General features: G+C 40.0%; 1 protein-coding gene across 1 annotated transcript in view; it reads right to left on the reverse strand.

Annotated features, from left to right (window-relative positions):
* The window catches only part of herc1 (HECT and RLD domain containing E3 ubiquitin protein ligase family member 1), a 62,652-nt gene extending 44,704 nt beyond the window's left edge, over window positions 1-17,948 (reverse strand). Inside the window, 17 exon segments of the mRNA XM_020585623.1 lie at window positions 190-381; window positions 862-994; window positions 1,640-1,792; window positions 4,280-4,501; window positions 5,284-5,409; window positions 5,621-5,786; window positions 6,063-6,197; window positions 7,646-7,817; window positions 8,218-8,362; window positions 9,210-9,337; window positions 9,651-9,794; window positions 10,713-10,809; window positions 11,168-11,479; window positions 12,269-12,463; window positions 12,751-12,846; window positions 13,580-14,556; window positions 17,539-17,948. Of these exon segments, the coding sequence (XP_020441279.1) occupies window positions 190-381; window positions 862-994; window positions 1,640-1,792; window positions 4,280-4,501; window positions 5,284-5,409; window positions 5,621-5,786; window positions 6,063-6,197; window positions 7,646-7,817; window positions 8,218-8,362; window positions 9,210-9,337; window positions 9,651-9,794; window positions 10,713-10,809; window positions 11,168-11,479; window positions 12,269-12,463; window positions 12,751-12,846; window positions 13,580-14,530 (3,367 nt within the window). The 5' untranslated portion in view covers window positions 14,531-14,556; window positions 17,539-17,948.
* Window positions 17,949-22,396: the final 4,448 nt, after the last annotated feature.

The raw sequence follows: 22,396 nt of genomic DNA on the forward strand, positions 1-22,396 counted from the left end.
AATCTTGATTGTATTTGTAAATTGCCAAATAAATGTGTAGCTAGTTATAAGAGACAAATACCCCCATATATACAAAAAAAACTTGAAAGTTAGTGAGTGGACCCTGAATTAGGATTGTCAGCTGTATAGTACATGTTCTGATCATTTGATACATTCAAAGCTTTGCCTTGCATAGCCTCTTGTGCTCACCATGAAGAGGCCACTGTAGCTCCTGGTCCTCCAGAGGGGATGCAGCGGGCAGCAGTCTGTTGAGGAGGTCTAGAGAAGGCAGCAGGTCCAACAGGTGGCTTAGCACAGGCCGCGCCACGGACACCGGAAGCAGCAACAAAGAGTTGATTATCTGGCACAGCATGCTGCCTGCCGCTGACATGTAGATCACATCTGGAGATGATGGAAAACAAGATTTGCATTTTAAGTTTCAGAATAATGGTAATGTCAAAAGACAAAAGACATTTTTAGGATGAGACAAGCAAAGTGAAAAAAGAAATAGAAGAGAAGTGATGAAAAGATACACTTATTCTTGTCACTTCCCTTTAATGTGAATAAATGATCCTTTATAGTATGGTGTAAGAATAATTTACCAAACTGAATTAACTTGATTTCCATTTTTAAATGGGGTGTTTCACCTTTATTTTTTTTCCCCCCACATGATAATCTCATGGCATTACTTATTTTAAATTAGTACGTGAAATTGAATAAATTTAACCTAGGATCTACACAGAGATAATGGAAGTGTTTTACCATGAAAAGCCAAAAGTACTTAAGCACAAAATAAGAAAGTAAAGAGGTAGATAGCAAGACAGTGAGAGGCAAGGAAGCATTTCTGGCTTAATGCATAAGTAACATATTGATAATCTTCACCTTGTAACTTCTCTCGTATGCTACCATTCCAGGAACTCTCTTTTATCAAAGTGGCTGAGCGGGAGAAGATATCGGTGGAGTGGGGCAGCAGGAGCTGTAGATGCTTGTGCAGTAAAGCCACACTGCTAGAGTTCTGCAGAAAAACACGAAGATCAAAATGTTTTCACAGATTACATATACAATGTGTGACTGTTTTAGAAAGAACTCTCTGGCCTTTTAACAATTTAAATGTCAGTGACTTTAGGAACAATCCCACTGCTTCCTGCACTAAGTAACTGAGTTACTTAGTTTCATTCATCAGTTATGAAAATTGTATACTATATGTTAAAAAAAAAGAAAGAAAAAGAATGAATAGTTGAATAATCACACTGAAGAGCAGACTGACAGTCAACTGACAAAAACCTTAGTTAGATACAGCCATACCGCTTTTCTTTAAAGGAGCAATTTAATGTAATTTTACACCTCAGTAACAAGAGTTCTAAAATAAGATGCGCCAACAAATCAATAATTTCATCAAACCGACCAACATGGGACATCTGCCCCAATAAGTCTGCTTGGTGATTAACTATGCAAAATCCAAACCCAGACATTGTGTATCACGGACAGGCATTAATGACATTAACTTACTGGCACATAACCAAGAATTTTAAATAAATACTTGGAGACTTCTTGATTGTGTAAATTCTATTTTCCCATTCATAAAACTCTAATCTGTAGTGTGTGAGAGACAGCTGTGTTTGAACCAGCTGTACATACATGAACAGCTGAGTATCAATACCTCTGTTACAGAGTTAATGTGGCAGTATGCTAACAGTTGCTTCTGCAGTGAGCAGAGGAGCTGGTGGAGGTGAGCTGGCTGGCTGCTGTCAGAGGAGGACGTGCCCTGCTGCAGTTTATCACTATTCTTCTCCAGTTCCCCGAATGCCTGATCCTGTACAACACAGACACAAATCATATATGAACAACTTGGTGCTCACAAAAACACAAACAGGTCTAACTAAAACAGTCAAAGGAAATGGTGTGTGTCAATGTGCCTGAACTCTACTGGATGGATGAACCCCATTCTTCCTAAAGATATTCCCTCATTTGGTGTTGTGATGAGGGTGGTGAAGATGCCGTCTAATACGTCAGTCCAAAATTTCCCATAGGTGTTCAGCTGGGTTGAGATGTGGTGACTGCGAAGGCCACAGCATACGAGTCACATTATTTTCATACTCATCAAACCATTCAGTGACTCCTCATGCCCTATGGATGGGGACAGTCATCTTGAAAGAAACCATTCATTTGTTCAGGATTTCCTTTGTCACCTGTCTGTATGTTTTGCATGTCTCCCCCTCTTTCTCCCCACATTTCCACAACCCACTATAAGAAATAAAAGCAAAAACAACACAGCCAGATAAGATCTGAAATGCCTTATGAATGAAACAGAATTGTTACCTTCGTCCACACCAGGGTTGTATATTCTTTCATACATATTTCAAATTTAGACCACCAAAATTTAATTTTATCCAAGTGATTACCGTTTTTTTTTTTTTATTACAGAAAAGGAAAGCAGGGATTGACCGAGGCTGTGTTTGGCAGGGGAGTTCAACTCCTGACTCGGACTGGGGATATTGTCAGGTGGTGGAAGGAGCACTCTGAGGAACTCCTGAACCCATCTAACATGCGCTCCAAGGAGGAGGAAGAGGTGGAAGAGTTGGGGGGGAACCTCGCCCATAACTCTGGCAGAGGTCACTGAAGTAGCCAAAAAAGCTCCTCAGTGTTAAGGCACCAAGGGTGGATGAGATTCACCCTGAGATGCTGAAGGCTCTGGACATAGTCGGGCTATCCTGGTTGACACATCTCTTCAATGTCGCATGGTGGACTGGGACAGTGCCTGTGGACTAACAGACTGGAGTGGTGAGAGACTACGCTCCAATTATCGGGGTATCACACTACTCAGTCTCCCTGTGAAAGCCTACACAAGGGTGCTGGAAAGGAGGCTCTGACAGACTGTCGAACCTTAGATTCAGGAGGAACAATGCAGGTTCTGTTCAGTTCGTGGAATGCTGGACCAGCCCTTTACTTTTGCGAGGTTACATGAGGGATCCTGGACTTATCTCTCCGAGTTGGGAACGAGTTGTTGCCCCAAATAAAGGAGTTTAAGTATCTCGGGTCTTGTTCACGAGCAAGGATAAAATTGAGTGTGAAATTGATAGGCGGCTAGGGGCAGCATTAGCAGTAATGCAGATGTTGTACTGGACTATTGTGGGGAAGAAAAGAGCTGAACCAAAAGGCAAAGCTCTCAATTTACTAGTCAGTCTGCACTCCAATCCTCACCTATGGTCACAAGCTGTGGCTAGTGACCAAAAGAACAAGATCGCAAATACAAGCGATCAAAATGAGTTTCCTTCGTAGGGTGGCCGGACATACCCATAAAGATCAGGTGCGGAGCTCGGTCATCTGGAAGGGACTTGAAACAGAACTGCTGCTCCTTCACATTGAAAAGAAGCCAGTTGAGGTGGTTCATGCATCTTAACAGGATATCTCCAGGGCGCCTCCGTTTGGAGGTCTTCTGGACACGTCCATCTGGTAGGAGATCCCAGGGCAGACCCAGAACACACTGGAGAGATTATATATATCTCTCCTGTCCTGGGAACGCCTTGGAATCCTGCCAGAGCTAAAACACGTCACCAGGGAGAGGGACGTCTGGACTACCTTACTGAACCTGCTCCCACCACGACCCCACCCCGGATAAGTGGCATAAAATGGATGAATAAATTATTTAAATGCGGTTTTCCATGTGTGGCTTTAGAGGTTCTAGATGTGTGGAAATAACAGAAATGCAAGAATCAGAAATATCTCCAAAAGTGATGGAAGCTGAAAACCTTCCAGTCTAATTATCATTTATTGCTCCAGGCCTACATATAGTAATTGCATACACTTAAAAACAAGCCATGTGTGTCTGCGTGCGCACACTCGTTACGATCAACAAAATGCCATCTTTAGAGAATGAACAAGCCCCTGCTATTGCAGGAAAAAAGGTGAAAACAACAAAGGATTATACAGTATATGACTCATGCTCAGCCTCCAGCACTTGAGTGTTGAGAGAAGAAAGGGAGATGGAAAAACTGTGGAATGTAAAAATAAATTGGTAATGAAATGTGATGTGATGTGGTCTTCACCAAAGTCACAAATATCAACAAACACATTATTTCTAAACTGATAAAATGCAAACAGTTATTATGTCTTTATATGTTGCTGGTCACTTTCTTCGCTGAGTAATGTCTGCCTTTGTCAGTTCTAAACAGATCATAAGGAGGCCACAAATAATGGTTTGTTATTGAATAACACACACTTCATCAATCACTCAGTCAGTGAGAGCAAACTTCACATTCTCTGATAGAGCTGTACCAAACATCACCTTGTATCTACTTACAGTATAAAAGCCCAGGTTCCTGAGTAGCATCTTCATGAGGATCTCAGCCAGGTGCGTGTCGGGGTGGCCAGCTGTAGCGCTGTAGGCTGGGTCTGGGGAAGCCGTAAAACTCGGCCCGGAGGAAAGTACCTCTGGGCCATCAGCAGGAGAGCTGTAACCCAGGAGAGAGGCCACATGGGTGTGGTCTTGGAGACTGGTCAGGATAATGTCCAGCTGCATCCTCTGTGGCACAGGAACACACTTCAGACAAGAAAAACATAACCTTTCAACAGAACACGACTTGATAGTAGAGATGCACTGATTGCAATTTTTTTTCCCTTTTTTTTTTTTTTTTAGGGCTGACCTGCTGATTTTGGCCGATTCTGATTTTTTTCTCTCTCACTCATACGAATCTCAAAATAAAAGTGCTGCAGAAAACAAACTTCCAAAGATAAATGAAATGCAATATTTGTGCTTCTCCAAATGTAAACAGCTGCAACAGGAAATAGGAACAGCAAAGTATCTGTTACATCAGTCTTACTGAACATGCAGTGTTTTTAAAGTGTGTGTAGTTTTCATTTGCTCTGTTTTACCATGAGTTGGACACACCCGTAAATGTACATTGGTTTCAAGTGTAGCCATTAATTCCCTTGTTGTATACTGTTTGTCAGAGTTTAATTAGGCAGTTTAGTTTTCCCTTCTTCAAGGTGTTTGTGTAGGGGCTTTGAATGAATGAATGAACCTGCATGCAGTATACACACGTGAGCCTCAGATGAGGTGCACGTGAGATACATAAAATGTACTTAGTGATTATGGTTTGGACTGTATTTCTCCTACAGAAATATATTCAAAAGACCTTAAAGCAATTACTCAATTATCAGTATCTATTACTCCACTGATCATCAAAAAAGAAAAAAGAAAAAAATAATCATGTTTTAACTAAATTGTTCATCCTTCTACATGCACATTCTGTGGCATGAATCCTGATAAAACCCTACATATTACATTAAGGCAGCATAGGGTACCTGTCCTTTGGAGAGACTCTCCCATCTGTCAGGGCCTTGAGGAAGCAAGGAGTGAAGAAGCTCCATCCTCTCTCTCAGTGGAGGCAGCAACATGGTCGCCCCCACAGACAGAGTCTCAATCACTGCCTGATGGGACAAACACACACCCACGTATTGTCACTGCTTCATGTGATGTGATAATGGCCTGCAGGTTTAGAACCTTGTCACAAGAAATTAAAGTCTTGCAGTACTGCATGTTTTATCACACAGTAGTGCTATTTTTCTAAGACTTTTTTGTACTTATGGTCTATTTTGTCCTTACAAGTTTGTACAACTTGGCTCCATACAATTTTCTTACCTCCTGAATCTCATCTGGCACAGAGGAGTCCATCAGTCTGAATAGCAGGTTCCTCAGGGGCCTGGCCTGTCGACCTAAAATACTGGTAGCCACGCCTCCAGCCAGAGCCAGAGCCAGGTGATTGGACAAAAGCCGAAGGCACAACTTGAGGAAGTTATGATGTTCCCTACAATTACATAAAGTGACTCACTCAGAACTTGGTAATACGGCATTCCAATTCCATATATACCTAGGCATATTTACAATTTTACACAAAATTCTTTTATTGAAAAAGACAAGTGTAAACCAAGCAAGCAAAAGTAATTTGCAAGTGCCAGAAAAAGAGCAGGGGTTAAAAACAAATACTGTAATTCTGTCTCTTTTTTCCATAGTCTGTCATTCTGCTTTAAACACTATATCTGACACTAGTGGTGGTGGTGGATTGCAGGCTGAGTGAACTCACCTGGATGATGGAAAGGGAAGAGGAGGAACCTCACTGTTGATACCATCACAGTAGTGCTCAAGGAAGGAACGCAAGTGGGAGAAAGTGCTTTCTTCAAGATCAACACAGTATGGCCTGTGCCAAGCCACCACCTGCCTAGAACCACAAGGAGTAAATAATATTAGTACTTCAAACATGCTCAAGTGTTAGGGTAAACCAGTGTTGTAGTACTCAAGTCCACGACTGGGACTAGAGTCCAGATTTTCAGGACTCATGACTCAACTTGGACTTGAGCACTGACTGCAAATGGAGAGATGAAAAGAAGAATTCTGAATTTTTTTCTTTTTATGAAAAAAGAGGAACTGATGCAATAGATGAAGGACAAATGAGACCTATTCCGTGAGACCTAATGACCAAATGAAACCTACTGACTGTGACACTTAAAACTTAAGGTTCTGTATTTTCTTTTTGACACAGTACAATATGTAGCCTAAATGAAAAATGGCAATTCAGTTACAGAATGTATGAGGAATGTTTGTTCTTATTCTTTTTTGGTAATTGCATTAAAGAGAACTTTACTGCAGCGCTACACTTCAATAATGATAGCAAGAATTGCATGCATGCCACTATCTATATTAAAATGAATTTGTGCCAAATCACCCTTATGCCTGAGTCATACCTCAATAATAATCATTTATATCCCTAATGCACATTACTTTTTCTTGTTGGCACATTCTTTTTCTGTTTTTGTTCTCTCAGTCTTATTTTGTTTACTTGTTGCTTTATGGAAGAACATTGTACATACACACCAAGAGCAACTGTACTAAAATTCCTTGTGTGTCCAACACATCTGGTCAACAAAGCTGATTCTGAATGTTTCTTCCCACATCTCCCGTGCCTTCTAATTGACTGCTTACTTCAAACCCCAACCTCCCATTTTACCAAGACAACAGGCTGAGCAGTACAATTCTTGGCAAGTAAACTGAAATTCATGTAAAAATCACTTGAGTGCCTTAAAGCCACTTCAAAGTTCCCCCCAGCTCTTGCATAACTATGCTTATATTTTTCTGTTGCAGAAAACTGTTGAACTGTCTGTTTCAGCTACTTCAGCAAATTAAATACCAGACAAATCACACATATTCAACCATCACATAGCATGATCCTATCAGCTATAACACAGGGTGTACATCTGACATGCAACTACTGGCCACTGACTTGTCTTATGCAATCATTAAACAGAGGTCCAGGGATGTTGTGACACTAGTGCTTGCCTTCACCCCTCCTGACTGGCCTTCCCGATTAAGACCAATAGACATTTAAATGTCATTCAAAATACTGCTGCTAGAATACTGACAAACACCAGGAGGAGAGAACATGTTACTCCAATCCTTAGATTGTTGCACTGGCTTCCAGTTAAATACAGAACTGAATTTAAGACCCTGTTTATTGTCTACAAGTATGTAAAGCACTTTGAATTGACTATGTGTATGAAAATGTGTTATGCAGATAAATTTCCACTGCCCTGTATGAATACTCCTGTAAAACCCCAGTTATGGTAAAGGTTACCTGTATTACAGTCTGTGCTTACTCTAATAGCAACTGACCTGTCTCTAGGCAGAGCTGTCCAGGCCAGGCTGTGAGAAGTGCCGGCTGAGATCTGCTGAATAGCAACTCCATCCAAGCCAACGACCTTCTTGGGCTTGGTGATTGGCCCTGTGGAGTTCCCCTGGCCACACTGGCCCATGGAGTTGTTGCCCCATGCATACACTTCATTGTCTAAATGGTGGTTGAGCAGTAGACAAATGTGATTATTAGACATGGCTGTGACTATATTTACCACTGCACTTTAATAATATGGTAGAATTTGTATTGCATTCAAGAATACCTGAAGCTTCAGAGGTTAAGAATTAGGTTAAACAAATTTAGTCTAGAGTATTTACTATTACATCATATGATTACATCATGCATGCAATAGTACTGTGACATGTTTAACAAACAAGATCTTGCCATGTCAGCAAAGTAACATTCACACTGTGACTGGCAGGAGCAATACATTTAGCATGTATTGTAACATTAACCATTAATCCCTAACAGCATGCTATGTGTTTTGAGCAGTTAAGTATTTCAAAGGAAAAAGAGTGAGACAAAAAGCAAGAACATGAACAAGAAAGCCTACCATGTGACAGGGCCAGGCAGTGGCTGTCCCCTATTGAGATGTCCACCACCCTGGTAGTAGCCAGCTCCTCAATTAGTTTGGGTCTGAGTGCTGTGGCCTCAGAAGACCCACATCCTAGGCAAGCACCACAGCCCCAAGCGTACACCTAAAAACAAGTAACATGAATCAACATTGGCAAATGTTTCCTGCTAGTCACATGGTATTTTGTCTTTCTACAGTCAAAAGCTGTCTTGATGAAAAAACAACGAGACCATATCTTTGAGATAAAGTCAGGAAAGAGGAGCTATGTTACACAACAAGTTCTGTCCTTAAAATACTTCAGTGTCAATAACAAACCAGCTGTCAGAATGAATGCAGCTGTATAAAATGCCATCTTTGGGACATATGCTCAAAAACCTCAAGCTTGCACATTTCTTCTCAAAGCTTACAGATGCAGCCACTCAAAATTGCTCTTCCCAGATGAACAGTTTTGAGCTGGTGTACCGGTACCATCAGCCTTCCAGGACTCCCCCTTTTCCTGTCACATCTGATAGTGCGTGTCTAGGTTCCACAGTAAACATGCCCATTAAGGCACTTTGTTACCGCATGTAAGCTGTGACAGACACAAACACTGACTAATAAGTAGGCAGCCACTGCCAACCAAATGGCTCAGCTCGGTCCAGCGGTCCTACTATACTCGTTCAACAGTAGTTCTGGACATTAAGAAAAGGATCAAATTATTAGTCTGCCTCTGCAGTAAACTACAACAAATACTACTCCACCTGGCAGAAATATAAAACGTTGCAGGTGGCTTACACACAGGAGGCTTAGGGGCGTTATCAAGGTGGCGCTGCAATCACTGCATCATTGAAGGGGATACACGTTAAGAACAGGGGCCGTGCGCTGACCTGTCACAGATCAGGCATGGTCCCACCATGGACCATGCCAGCAATTTAAGATTGCTGAATTTATTACATTCTGTCTTGGTGAACAGTAGAGGAGTGATGCCCTACCTGGCCAGTAGAGGTTAAGGCGAGAGATGACTGACTTCCTGCACACACTTTCCTGATGAACATCCCTTGCAGGGCCTCCACTACCTTTGGCTTGTACACTCGATTAGTATCTCCATGACCCAGTTTTCCTGCAGGGCAATGTGTGGCATTTCTTAGACTGATTTACAGTATATAGCATATACTCACATTTTGGTGATGCGCAACACAGTGACATTTTAACAAAGTGAAAACCATATACAATAATAAACAAACATTTGTTTTCAATATTTTTGAAATGTACTATAAGTTCAGAGAATATACAAAACTTCAAAGACTATGCACACATATTGCAGAAATGTACTACACACTCTGGAAAAAGCTCATGCTCAAAATGTAGATTTCAAATATAAATATGTCAATTCATAGAATTTATTGTGATGTGTTGTAAATGGGTTTACTCACCATTGTCCCCTCCTCCAAAGGACCAAACAGTACGCCCATCCTTTGACAGTGCAATAGTATGGGAGCTACCACATGACACCTCTCCCACATTGCTGATGTCTTTAACAAGGGTAGGAATGTTTCGGCTGTTGCTGTCACCATGACCTGCATTCCCAAACAAATATTAAAGGTCAAACTGTTAAGACAAATTATAGAACACAAATGTAACATTGTTTCTTGTCTGAATTTAGAGTGGAAAGGGTAGCACAAACTATCAACATCTGGCTGGTGTCATAACACCCAAAAGCAGTTTGTTCCCCTCATGTAACAGTAAAGTCTTGACTTTAGTAACGTTATCAGAGTCGCTGCCTGGATCAGCAAATCCCGCCTACTTCTTCAGAATAGAGGCTTTGGTATATTATACTATAGACTGTAAATCCATCTGAAGCAACTTTTGATATATATAAAACCAACCTGACAATATATTGTTGCTTGACAATTCTTACATTTTTAGCCCATGACCCCTATAAGGGAAAATGGACCACAAAAGCGATTTCAATACAATAAAGACAATTCCAATCACACAGTACATTAGAGAAAGTTTATACTGCTGCCTTCTGGATAGAAAGAAGTTATGTATTTTGCATACAGAAGTTTTTAAAACAAAAGTTATTAGTATAAAGTGCCATGGAAAATCCTTGAGCCAGAAGCAGTCACCCATGTGTTTTATCATTGCAAGGTTACATAAATAGGGAATCGGGTGAGGCATCTTGTGGCTATCTTTATACTACACTATACATTACACTGAAGAGTAAAATGTGTTGCAAAGTTACTTAAATTATTACACCATTAAAATCAACTAGACTTTCTTTTGTGTCAAGGGAGTAAAACAGATGGTTTACAAATGCATCCCACCTTCACCTCCATCTCTGCGCAAGCCTCAAATATTCCAGCAAATTGTATAGAAATGTTTAATTCCAAAAAAACAGACAATCAGCACAGCTGTACTGGGAACTATATTAAAGTACAGGCTCATATTAAGACTTCCTTTCAGTGTTAGGATAAATTAATTCAGAAACATACCCAGTCTTCCAAAATCTCCTTCACCCCATGTGTATAGTTCTCCATCCTCACTGACTGCAGCACTGTGTCTGTAGCCAGCAGATACACATACCACCACCTGAGCCATAAGAAAAGTCACACCCATTAACAGATTTCTTTAATACCAGTAAAGACACAAACAAAGCAAATCATCGGTTGATTTTCTCTCTTCTACTTAAAAAAATAGGAGGGACAGGAGAAAGCAGGTAAAGTAATTAATAAAAAAAAAATGCATCAGGTGATAATATCTGCAATCAAGCAGCCACAAGGTTTTTCTTAAATTTACAGATTCTGGTGGGAAAATATTTCACAGAATGAAAGGGATGGGGAGACACTACCTTCACTAAACGCTGCTTTAAATTTACTACTGAATTTAAAAGAAGCCTGAATAAAATACCACGTGTCAAGCTGTACTCTAATGTCGGGTGAAGCCCTACCTTCCCTTGTAGTGGTCCCTGGATAAGTTTAGGGTATTTCTGTGTTGAGCTGTTCCCATGACCAAGTTTGCCATAATCACCGTCACCCCAGCTGAACACCTCACCCTCTGTAGTAAAGGCCAGCGTGTGGCCATCTGAGCCCTTGGATGATGACACCTTCTTGATTGCACGGTGGGGTTCAAAGGTCAACTTCTTCAGTGTTGATTGGTTGTTGGAGTCCCCGAGGCCCAAGCGGCCATAGCTGCCCTTACCACAGGCCCGAACAGAGCCATCGGAGGAGATCACAAAAGTGCAGTACTGGCCTGCCTCAATCTGCCAAGAAATGAGGAAAAATGGTTTATTTGTTTCCAGTGAAAAACTCCAGGCTGACCCAGTATTCTCATACAATATTGTCTGTTGTGACTCTACAAAACATCATGAGTGTTCCATATTACTCATCAGTCATATAATTTTATGATCACTGTTTAAATTTTCTGAGATATTTTAGCATCCAAACTACTGCATTAAAGCTACAGATCTTTATTATGCCTAATTATGCTTGTGATTTCACACTTTATTCATCACATCAGCATCTTTGGAAAAATTATATTGTGCAGCCCAGAGAAAGGCACAGTGCTGATCAAATATTTAGGCTTCCTGGTATTGTACAAGGACTTGAAGTACAGAGATATAATAAAAGTAAAAGGGTGAGGACAAACAGAAATCCTCTGTAGGAAAACTGAATTATGTGGTAACAGTCTGTTATCTTCATAATGGCGTTTCCTTACTCTCCTAACAGAAAAGAGAGAATATATTTTAAGAGAAAAAAAAATCTGATTGCTGTCAACTCTTTCATCTTGAAGAGCTCAAGACTCTGTCTCTTCCCAGTTGTGTAAAACCAATAGAGCATGTCACACTGCTTTGATCTACGGATGTAGTGTCCATGTGTGAGAATTACTTCCCCGTTTGGTGATAAGTCATGCTTTGAGGGGAAAAAAAATACCCTTACAAGTCACAACAACCCGTTTCTCTACTTTCTATGATGAGTCCAGGATTAACAGATGTTTTCTCTTTCCATGTACAAACATGGAGCTCGACAGCATACGTGGATTGTTCTCTTACTGTCTGTGCATCAGCGAAGCTGGCGGCCAACTTTGGCTGCAGGATCTTCTCCTGTGTACCCTCCACTAGCTGGTGGCTGCTGTTACTGCCCCACACATACACCTCGCATGTTTCGGACACCACAGGTGCCTCACCGGTCTGTATGCTGTCTGGACTGACACAGGTGCGAGAGTAGTCTGATGCCATTCGACACACCTGAAAGAAAAGCACATCAACATCACTAAGAGCCCCTCCAGACATGTTTATTCTTTGCAACAAGATTTTCAAATATAAAATTCTGATATCTTTTCCCCACAAAAAAATGTATTACCATGTTAAAAACTGAGTGGAGGGGGAGTAGATGTTCAGGGGGATTTCAGGGAAACTTATCACATTTTCCTGTATGACAGGAATCTAAGAGAACTTCAGGTCATTCATACTTGCAACCGTACAGTATTAATGATACAAAGCCCTGTTTGTAAAGCACTGTTTTCATTTCTTACTTCTTCAAAAAGACAGAGTGCTGCCTCATACAGTGAACACAGGCCATCAGAGGTCCGTGTGGGTTCTCGCCACTGGCTGCGATCTGCTGAGGAGCCCTGACACAGTCAAATAACAAGTCAGTTTCATCTATACAAGGCTTCAAACCAAATAAAGTATAAATGTGACATTAAATATTATGAAGGTATTGTAATAATAATAATAGTTTATTTATATCACACTTTACAACTCCAAAGGAGCACAGAGTGCTTCACAACAGAACATGTGTACGCTAATGGAAAACACTACTATTGTAACAGACACCAATAAAAAATAAAAAATAAACCATTAAATTACACATACACACTGCTAAATCTGACAGAAACCAAATCCAGGACACATCACAATTCATTTTAGATAACCAAATGTCTGAGTCCGATAAAATATTTCTTTTGACATCAATTTCCATGCTGGTGAGAATTCACACTGGTACGGAGCACCGCTTGTGCTTTACTGATAAATGATAAATAGTTTCAGTTATCACACCTTAAGATCATAATGCCAGCACTATAAATATAATAGATAAGATGAGTATACATTTTTGAAAGATGTTTCTACTTCTCTACCACAGTTTTCCATAAAATAACAAACACCTGTTTGAATAACTAATTTACTTAATAGAGGGAGCATGACATGTTTAAGCCTATTTGATAGCTAAAAGCAAAGCAAAGCTTTCTGGGCTACTGTGTCTTTGTTGTAAGCAGACAGTATAAAACGTCCTACCTTCTGGCTTGACTTATTAGACCACAAAAAAAAACTTCTTATCTGACAAAAGTATTAATGTTCACTTACCAAAGAACGTCTCATCTGCATAAGAATGTTCATGAAGCAATCATAGCCAATGAGGCCCTCTTGGTTTTGTGGCACCTTATTCTGCTCCATAGTACTGACCAAAGCTGATGCAGCCAAGGCCATCTCAATCCACTCCAGTATATAGCGCAGAGAACCCCTCTGAGAAGCCAGCCCTAGCAGTAGCTCTGAGGCAAGCCGTCGGCCTAAAATATCAGCACCAGAGTTTGGCATGGTCACCCCTTTCAAAAAGGTGGTGACCTGAGCCAGGCAGTCCAGGCCCATTGGTGGGATCTTGCTCTCATTGGCTAAAGAAAGAGGTGGAAGGGAGCTAATCACATCAATGGCTGTGTGAATGACATCATTACACAAGTTTATGCTGCCCCCAGGACTTCCACGAGGGTTGGGTGGAGGAGGCATCATCCAGCTCTGGCGCAGCAGAGCAAAAAGAAGGCTGAGTCCCGTGCGAACACCCATCTCGATGAGGGCATCAGTGCTTGAGCGTGGCCGCTCGCTGACAGAGTGCAGATCAGCGGATCCCGAGTTGTTCTCCGGAGAGTGCTGCTGTTGCTTGACCTTTCCCTTGTCATGGTACTTGTTGGAAAGTGCACAGAAAATACGCTGGAGCACCAGCACCCGTTTGCGCAGGGCAGCTGCAAAGGGAGAGTCGGAGCATACCATCTTGGCCAAGGCCAACTGGCTGCTGAGCAGAGCATCCAAGTAATGCTCCTGTTCATCACTGGAGAGGGATTCACGCTCAAAATCTGGGAGCTGGGGTCCCTTCAGACACAGCACTTGCTGGGGCAGCAGCACAACCTCTTTATTGGACAGTAGCTTTGAGTAGAGCACCGAAACGCCCTCCCGTGTTGCTATCGACTCGCTGTCCTCTGTGATCCATGAGCCGTTCAGGTGCTCCAGCCATTTGAGTTTCACCGGGGGGATCATTAAAGCCATTGCATGTCACTCTGGAGCCATCAGTCCTGCAAACAGAGTGGACATCATACAAATTGTCAAGTCAAGCTTATGAATAGAAATGCCCCCATCAAATACGTGAGCTGTATAAAACCTACTTTCGTGCCCCGTCTTTCCTAAAAATATCAACCAAATCTTTTGCGACAAAAAACAATATTCAGTTTGAGATTGTTTCTTACTCTCTCATTGTTTGAGGATAAACTCCAGTCCACCTTATTGTAAACACAACATACATGTTGGCCTGTGCTTAACAAGCCAGAGTAGTCCACATCCTGCTTTCAAGAATCAATAACATGAAGTATGCTTCTTAAACACTGACACAGCATTTTTAAGGCCGATGCTAATTTCAATAGAAACAAGTGATAGGGATCTCTTCTGGTGAAGATATGTACTGAGCAGGAACAGAAGATGAAAACTGAACTTGGTTTATTGTGAAAAACAACCATTATTTGTCTCACTGTTTAAAAAGATGGCATCTTTAAAAAGCAGAAACAAGATTTTACAAAGAGAAAGAGGCATAAGGAGTGTCTGACTCAGCTTTCACTGTCAGTGGGCATGTTTTTCTAGTGTTTGTCCTCTGGTTTATTAACCTCTCTAATATTACCACTTCTAGCTAGCTGTTGTGAGATGTGATGTCAAACATGAACCAAGGACATTAGTGTTAATTCTGCAAAGGCGCTGTGTCTTAGCTTTAATCCTTTGAGACGAACTACTGGAAATAATCTTCAGTGAAAATCAGATGTATTTAATCACATCATACGTGACAGTTGTAATTTATGGCTGTTTGACAAAATTTCTCCTTGGTTCATTTGTGCAGTATAAACTTTGCGAGACTGTATAAATTCAGTCTTCATGAATTTATTTCCTCTGCAGCTGCAAAACTAAGCCTTCAGAAAATTTGTGCTGGTTAAAACTGTCTAACAAAATAAGATGGGCCACCTAATTTCCAGAAACTATTATTATGTTAATTAGGTAGAATGAGTACAACAGTGTAGCATCACAATAATGGCTTTTAACCTATGAAGAATGGCAGAATATCTATCCACAGATTTGTACATGACTGGTATAATCCATGGCCAGGAGGACTGACATATTTGAAACTAAAAGAATGGAATCTCACTAAAGAAAGTTGTACTGATTTTTGTTGCAGTTGGTTCCTAAATAATCCTTTGTTATAGTTTAATGAGTCAAACCTTTGTTTTACAAATGAATTGGCTTTATTATTCATTGATTTGGGCTAAAAACACTCAAAGTCATATTAAGTGGACAGGATTTGTAATTACTTAACATTACAGCAATACTGACCAGCGGTTTGGTTAGGCTTGCTGTGTACTGTAAAGCAAACTGCAGCCCATTCGCTTATTGCTGAAATAAAGCCCATATTGTCCCAGCACCTGCACTGTTCTGTCTGATTTCTGCACAATAACTGAAATAACCTTGGAATAAACTGCTTATGGAGATTGACAAGACATTGGGGCCATCAATAAGAAATTGAAGGCACTGGCAGCCTTGATTATATCATACTTATATTCTATAATGTTAATACAGGACCTAGTACAAGTTTTGCAAAACCTATGTCAGGCATATAAAACAAAACTGCAGCATTTCTAGCTGAAGTACACTAAACCTTATAGGCTAATACTGCTGTGACATGTTTATACTGAGCAAGTGGGCCAATCACAAGTGAACAGGAAGCCAGAAGGTGGTATTACAAAAGACAACCTGATAACAGCACGGATTTTGCCAATGTAGATTTTACTGTAAAGACAGCACATTACAATATAACCTAGGCTCACAAGCCAAACACAAGCTCCAGTGACAGCATTACCTAATTCTTCCTGAATGATCATGTCATAGAAACAGACATGACAGGGATTTTTCCCATATACAAAGACTTTACCTGAACTCAAGAACCACGTCCTTCAGTGAAAACCTGAACATGCAAATGCTGCAGGCTTCAGCCAAAATACACCTATTTACCAGGAATATTCCACAAATTCTTTCAAAGCCATGTTTACTAATTCATAATTTCTGAAGCTGTGATTCAGTATATGAGTGTGCAAGGCCATTAATGTCATCGAGGGTCTTCTGAAATTTCATTACTGACTGAGCTAAGTCAGTCGTGCTAGAAAAGTACATTTCCTGTCCAGCAAGGTCATTTTGTGGGTTTCTCTCTTGCTTTGATTTATTGTAAAGATGAGTATTTTTACCCAGACACTCCTCCACTGCGTTGACAGCTACACTGATAAGGTTGCAGGCAAGATGCTACAGTTGCTTAAGTATGACTACAGTAACTAAGCAGTAAGCTGTTAGCACCTAGCTAGCTCAGTGGACACCTGGAGCAACGGCCCATGCTAACAATGGTTCAGTTTTCGTTCTAGCTGAGTTTGTTAGCAACACACAACTAGCCATCATCAGATAATAAAGACGGCCAGTAACGTTACTGTCACACAGCTCGCATGAGAGCAGAATGGGTGGCTGGTCCTTCAGATGAGAAATGCTAATCAGATGAGTTAACAGTTTTACAAATCACTGACAGCATCACAGAAGACTGGAAACAATTGAGACATTACATTAATAACGTTAACAGTGGTCTTACTGGGCCTTATGTCATATCAAGATATCAGCGTTAAATGTTATACTGTTGGCAGATTTTTTTAAACAAAAGGACGACACTCAATGGACGCTACTTAGCGTTAGCTAGGCAACGATAGCCAACGTCAACTTTCCTTTCGTCCCTCAGCTAGCAAAGCATGAAACACCTAACTAATCATAGACGTAACAACCTAATGTGCAATTATGACACCGGGCTAATACACAGGTTAAGCAGGCAAGACAGTGTGCATATCTGTCCAAAAGGCTAAACATTGTATAACGTGAGTTAACATGTTTGGCCAGTATTAGGCTGGTTTATCTGCTGTATCATACAACAGCAGGTTAGCTTGCTAGCTACACTTTCCTACCTTTAGCTAGAATAAAAATTCGCTTACCAGTAGCAAACTGTCAAGGGCCTCCACTTCTGTTACACAAGAACCTAACTATGCTTCATGGCATAAACAGGAACAGTTCAGTCAATATCCGTGCACCGTGACAGAGCCATGCATGGCTTTTAATGCCTCGGTCCGCCTCTCCCGTACCTTCCACTGCAATAAGTCGGAGGAGCACTTTGCTCAGTCTCAACCCCTCACCGCCCCAGCCCTAGGCTGTGACGTTGGGGCATGTCTGTCTCGCTGGGTACACTCCAATCCATGACCAGTCAATACTGGGACGACGCCGGTTTGTACTGGATAGGCGAACTACTACTGCGAATAAAAGTGCTTATGCCGACCCGAATCGCCAGTTTATGCGGCAAGTCGACAAAATGGCACGTAGAGGCAGAGAAAATGGCAAAGAGCGGAGACTGGTTAACTCCCTGTTGTACATAGTTTGTTAACACAAACATACGGCATCTGCATATTATTTATTATCCTACCTAGAGATTCACTGTTCAGTTTTGACCTCGATTGTGTAAATCAGATTTGTCATTATGGTGGTGTCTTGATATCTGGGCTCTTTGAGACAACATTCAATAAAAAGGATGTTTAGCCTCATGCAGTTCCTTTGTGTATCTCTGTAAAGCAAATACATTATGTTTCTTAATATGAAAATATGTGTTTGGCCAGTTTAAAGACTTGCTAAATGGCACTGATAAGATTGACATCTGGTTCATCCTATAACATCCCTGACACAGACCGCTACCATCGCTTTTCTGAAACTGTCATCCATCAGCTGATGAAAAGAGGAGCATCCCATCCGCAGCTTCATGTGCCGCCTGCACTAAGAGGGATTCCCCGCCCTAGTCGCTACGTAACAAGCGGTACACAAGCATTGTCAAATGGAGCGCAGCAGCTCCTGCCTCCCTATTCCTATCTGACCGTAACTGATTGTTTAGAATATATAAATGAAGCCATTGTTAACATATTAATAACTGCTTCGTTATAGCTGACCAACAGTCAACAACTCCAATTATCCATCATATAAAAGTGAAAATCTGGCAAATATTCCCATGTGAGAAACAGGTAGCAGTGAATAGCCTATTTAGCATTTTCCTTAAGGGACTTAAAGTTTGGAGAGAAATATGTAGCCTGTTTCTTATCCCACTATATTTACACTACCTGATACTTCGAAAATTAAGTTTTGGGTTTGTTTGTTGTTTTTTTTTTTTTTTTTTTTTACAAAAGATTTGAAAATGCTTTAAAGATACTAGATTATTGATTAAAATCTCTAAAAATATGGCCTCCATGCTGAAAGCAGTAGTTGACTGAGATAAAGTTATTTGATAAGTTGTCAAAGTATTTTTTCACGTAATATTATGGTTCCAGCTTCTCAAGTGTGAAGGTTTACTAGTTTTCCTTTTTGTTTTCATTATTTGTAGTAATTATGAGGTTTGGGCGGTTCTTTGGCTAAAAAAAATTTTGCCAAGCTGTCACTTGAGCTCTGTAATTCAACAAACCAGTCAAGAACATTAATTCCATGCATTAAAGAATAGTTAGAAAGTAGATCCACCTGAGGAACTAAATGCTTGTTACACATAAACGCATCAATCATAATCATTTAATATTTTTTTAAAGCACTCACTGGACAATTTTCTGAAGTTTTTACTTTTAACACTTAAAGTACATTTTTCTGTTATACTTGTGTACTTCATAACATTTTCAATGCATGACTTATACTTGTAATTAAGTATTAGTACTTTTATTTAAATAAAAATCTGAATACTTTGTCCAGCAATGTTTACTACTGTCATTGCATGTATTACACAATTAATTACAATGTGACTAAAGGCACATTTTATTGGTCAAACTTGATGCAGTGTATGCTAGCACATTAACTAATTTGCTGAATAATCATTAATAACTGAATACATTATTATAATAACATACTGTATTATATGCTAAAGGATAACTTCTCTAATGAAAACATTTTTAGTGCCTTCTACTATATTGTTATCTGTTTATACAGAAACCTCCAATTATTGTGTGTCTACAGGAGGAGTTATAGTTGAATACCTAGATCTGAATACAAGTGCATTATAATGTATTGTTAAATGTTTAAATACTGCTTATAAATACTAAATATGATGACTTGAAGTGTTGCTGATTATATTAATATGAAGTTGATAGAAGTGTACTCAGTGGTGACAAGTAATGCCAAGTGGTGTCTTTAGTGGGTTTTATCTTGGCAATGCAGGCACAGAGAAGTCCAGTCTAATGCGACACTTCCTACCTTATCTCAGAAACAGATCCTATTTGCTGTTTTAGTTTTTATTATTTTGGGTTGGGAGAGGGTTGAATGGGAGGCCATGTTTAGCCTTTAATTTGGCAAAACAGTGCTGAAAAGAAATGAGCAGAAAGAGGGATGGGGAATAACATGCTACAAACAAATATGCAAAAATGCTCAAATAATCAAACAGTTTAATGTTTGGATGAATTTGGAGGCACAGTTGATTATTTTGAATCAGCAGTTTAAATAACTGAAGTTCTGCTCACCATTTTGTACACACTTTAATCATTTTGCAGCCATTTCATTGCTAAGGCTGTATTTGTATGTCAAAAGAGGAACCAGCCTGATCTTGGCAGCAATACTGCAATGCTCTGACAATTCTGCTCCAGATGGTTTTTCTATTTATAAAGTGTTTGGTTTGTTCTTGGGTGACTCATTTTTGAATTGACTCACATTTTTATGCAATTATTTATCACTTTGTTTTGTTTTTGTTTTTGAAAAGCTACTTTAAAATGCCAATTGCATTTTCCAGATATTGTTTTTGTTGTTTGTTTTTTTTTTATATAGTAATACTTCCAATGGGTTCTGCTGCATAATAGCTAAGCAGTGATTTTAAATGATCTGTTAACGTTTAGTGTTTTAATCAGTTAATGAAATTTATACATTATACACATAATACTGTCACAATAACAACTCAAAGTAACATTAAACAGTCTGATTTACAATTAGGAATTAAAGCAAAGAGTGCAACCTTCAGATGCTCAAGAATAAGAGGTTCTTCTTGACTTTAACCTGTTGGAAGAGTGAAATGCCATTTTGTTATATTTTTAATTTCATAAGTTTCTGTGTTAAGGTGACTTCATATGACACAGTCACTTTCCATATTTGTAACTATACTGTACAAAACACCTGCAGGTAGGCTATAGGCTATGTTCTATACCATTAAGAAGTAGTGCACTTAAAACAGCATAACTGATTGCTGGCCACTATGGACAGAAAAATATTTATATGTATAAAAAAGCTCTACTCATATATCAAGCACAAAAAGAATGACATAAATTGTGTTTGGGTGGTGTTTCTGGTGAACTGGTGACCCTGTACTCTAGCCTGATATGAGATTATCTGCCTGACTATCCATCAAACCAATGACATGGTCAGGCGTGTTGGCAACGCTTCCTCCAGTTGCTCCAAAGTCACATGTTCACTCTCATTTTAGTTCTGTTTTGAATTCCATCGTCTCCAATAGTAAATGACCTTCAATTGTTATCTTTATAATACTGACTCAAAGAATGAATCATATTTGCTCATTGGCTTGGAAGCCATTCAATAGTGCCATGCCATTCATAGAGGGCTACAGTTAATAGCCAGTGCTTCTCAGTTTAGAAAATTACCTTTAATTGTGCCAGTCTGAAGCACTGTAAGCAGTAGATGGGCTTGATGTTTTACCTCTTGTGGCATAAAGTTGTTGGATTCTGTCATTCATGCTGCCTTTTAATGTTGACAGTCTTACATTTGGAGAGTGTCCTGATCACATTTTGTGAGCTGAATCACTCTACTAAAAGTAGAAATGGAGGGCAGCATTTAAATATAGTTAGTCTGAATTGTAGAACTGAGTGGTTTCATTATCTCAAAATGAGACCCAGGCACAAAAATATCCAGTTATCCTATTAGTTTTAAAAAAAAATGCAATGCTGAACCAATCTACTAAATGAGCAGCCCATAAATACATACTGTATGTGCTCTCAGAATAGTAGTGAGTATCTACTGTACATAAGGTGTGGAAGCCAGCTCTGCTTCCCCTCCTGTTATCAAGTCTGGGTTACTCCCAGCTGAGCATAGTATCTGAACGGCCTGTGGCTGACATACTTGATAGTACCATGATTCAGCAGCTAAGCCTTGCTTGTTTCCAAGAGCTTGTTAAATGTCATTGCAAATGAATTAGTTTTCATTACCAAAAAACTACATCAAGGAACCAAAACAGATTTCTTAGACTGTATTGAAGATTTCTGAAATTCTCCAACAATTTAAGGACTTCAGTCTGGATCTAATAACAATATAAGTAAACATCAAGGACTCTGAGTTTAATCCAGCTGCCTGCTGAATACTCTTGACTTAGTGCATTTGTGAAATGAAAGTCAAGATTCAGCAAACTCATTACCTGGTTTTGAAGTGAACACTGTGCAGCTCTTCTGTGTGTGTGTATAAATAAACAAACAAATATATTAAATAGAGAGGGTTGCGTCAGGAAGGGCATCCGGCATAATAACATGCCAAATTTAAACATACGAATCATCAGTGTGAACTCCACACAGAATCGGTCGAGGCCCGGGTTAACAACGATCGCCACCAGTGCTGTTGACCTACAGGGTGCTGACGGAAATCAGACTACTGTTGGTCGAAGAAGGAGAGGAGGTAGAAGGATTCGTAGACAGAGAGAGAAGAGGAAAGGCAGGAGTATAGGTCTGAGAATAGGGACTCTTAATGTTGGCACAATGACAGGGAAAGGTAGAGAGCTGGCGGACATGATGGAGAGAAGGAAGGTAGATATACTGTGTGTGCAGGAGACCAGGTGGAAGGGTAGCAAAG

The sequence above is a fragment of the Monopterus albus genome, unplaced genomic scaffold (assembly GCF_001952655.1).
Source record: "Monopterus albus unplaced genomic scaffold, M_albus_1.0 scaffold372.1, whole genome shotgun sequence".
Lineage (NCBI taxonomy): Eukaryota > Metazoa > Chordata > Actinopteri > Synbranchiformes > Synbranchidae > Monopterus > Monopterus albus.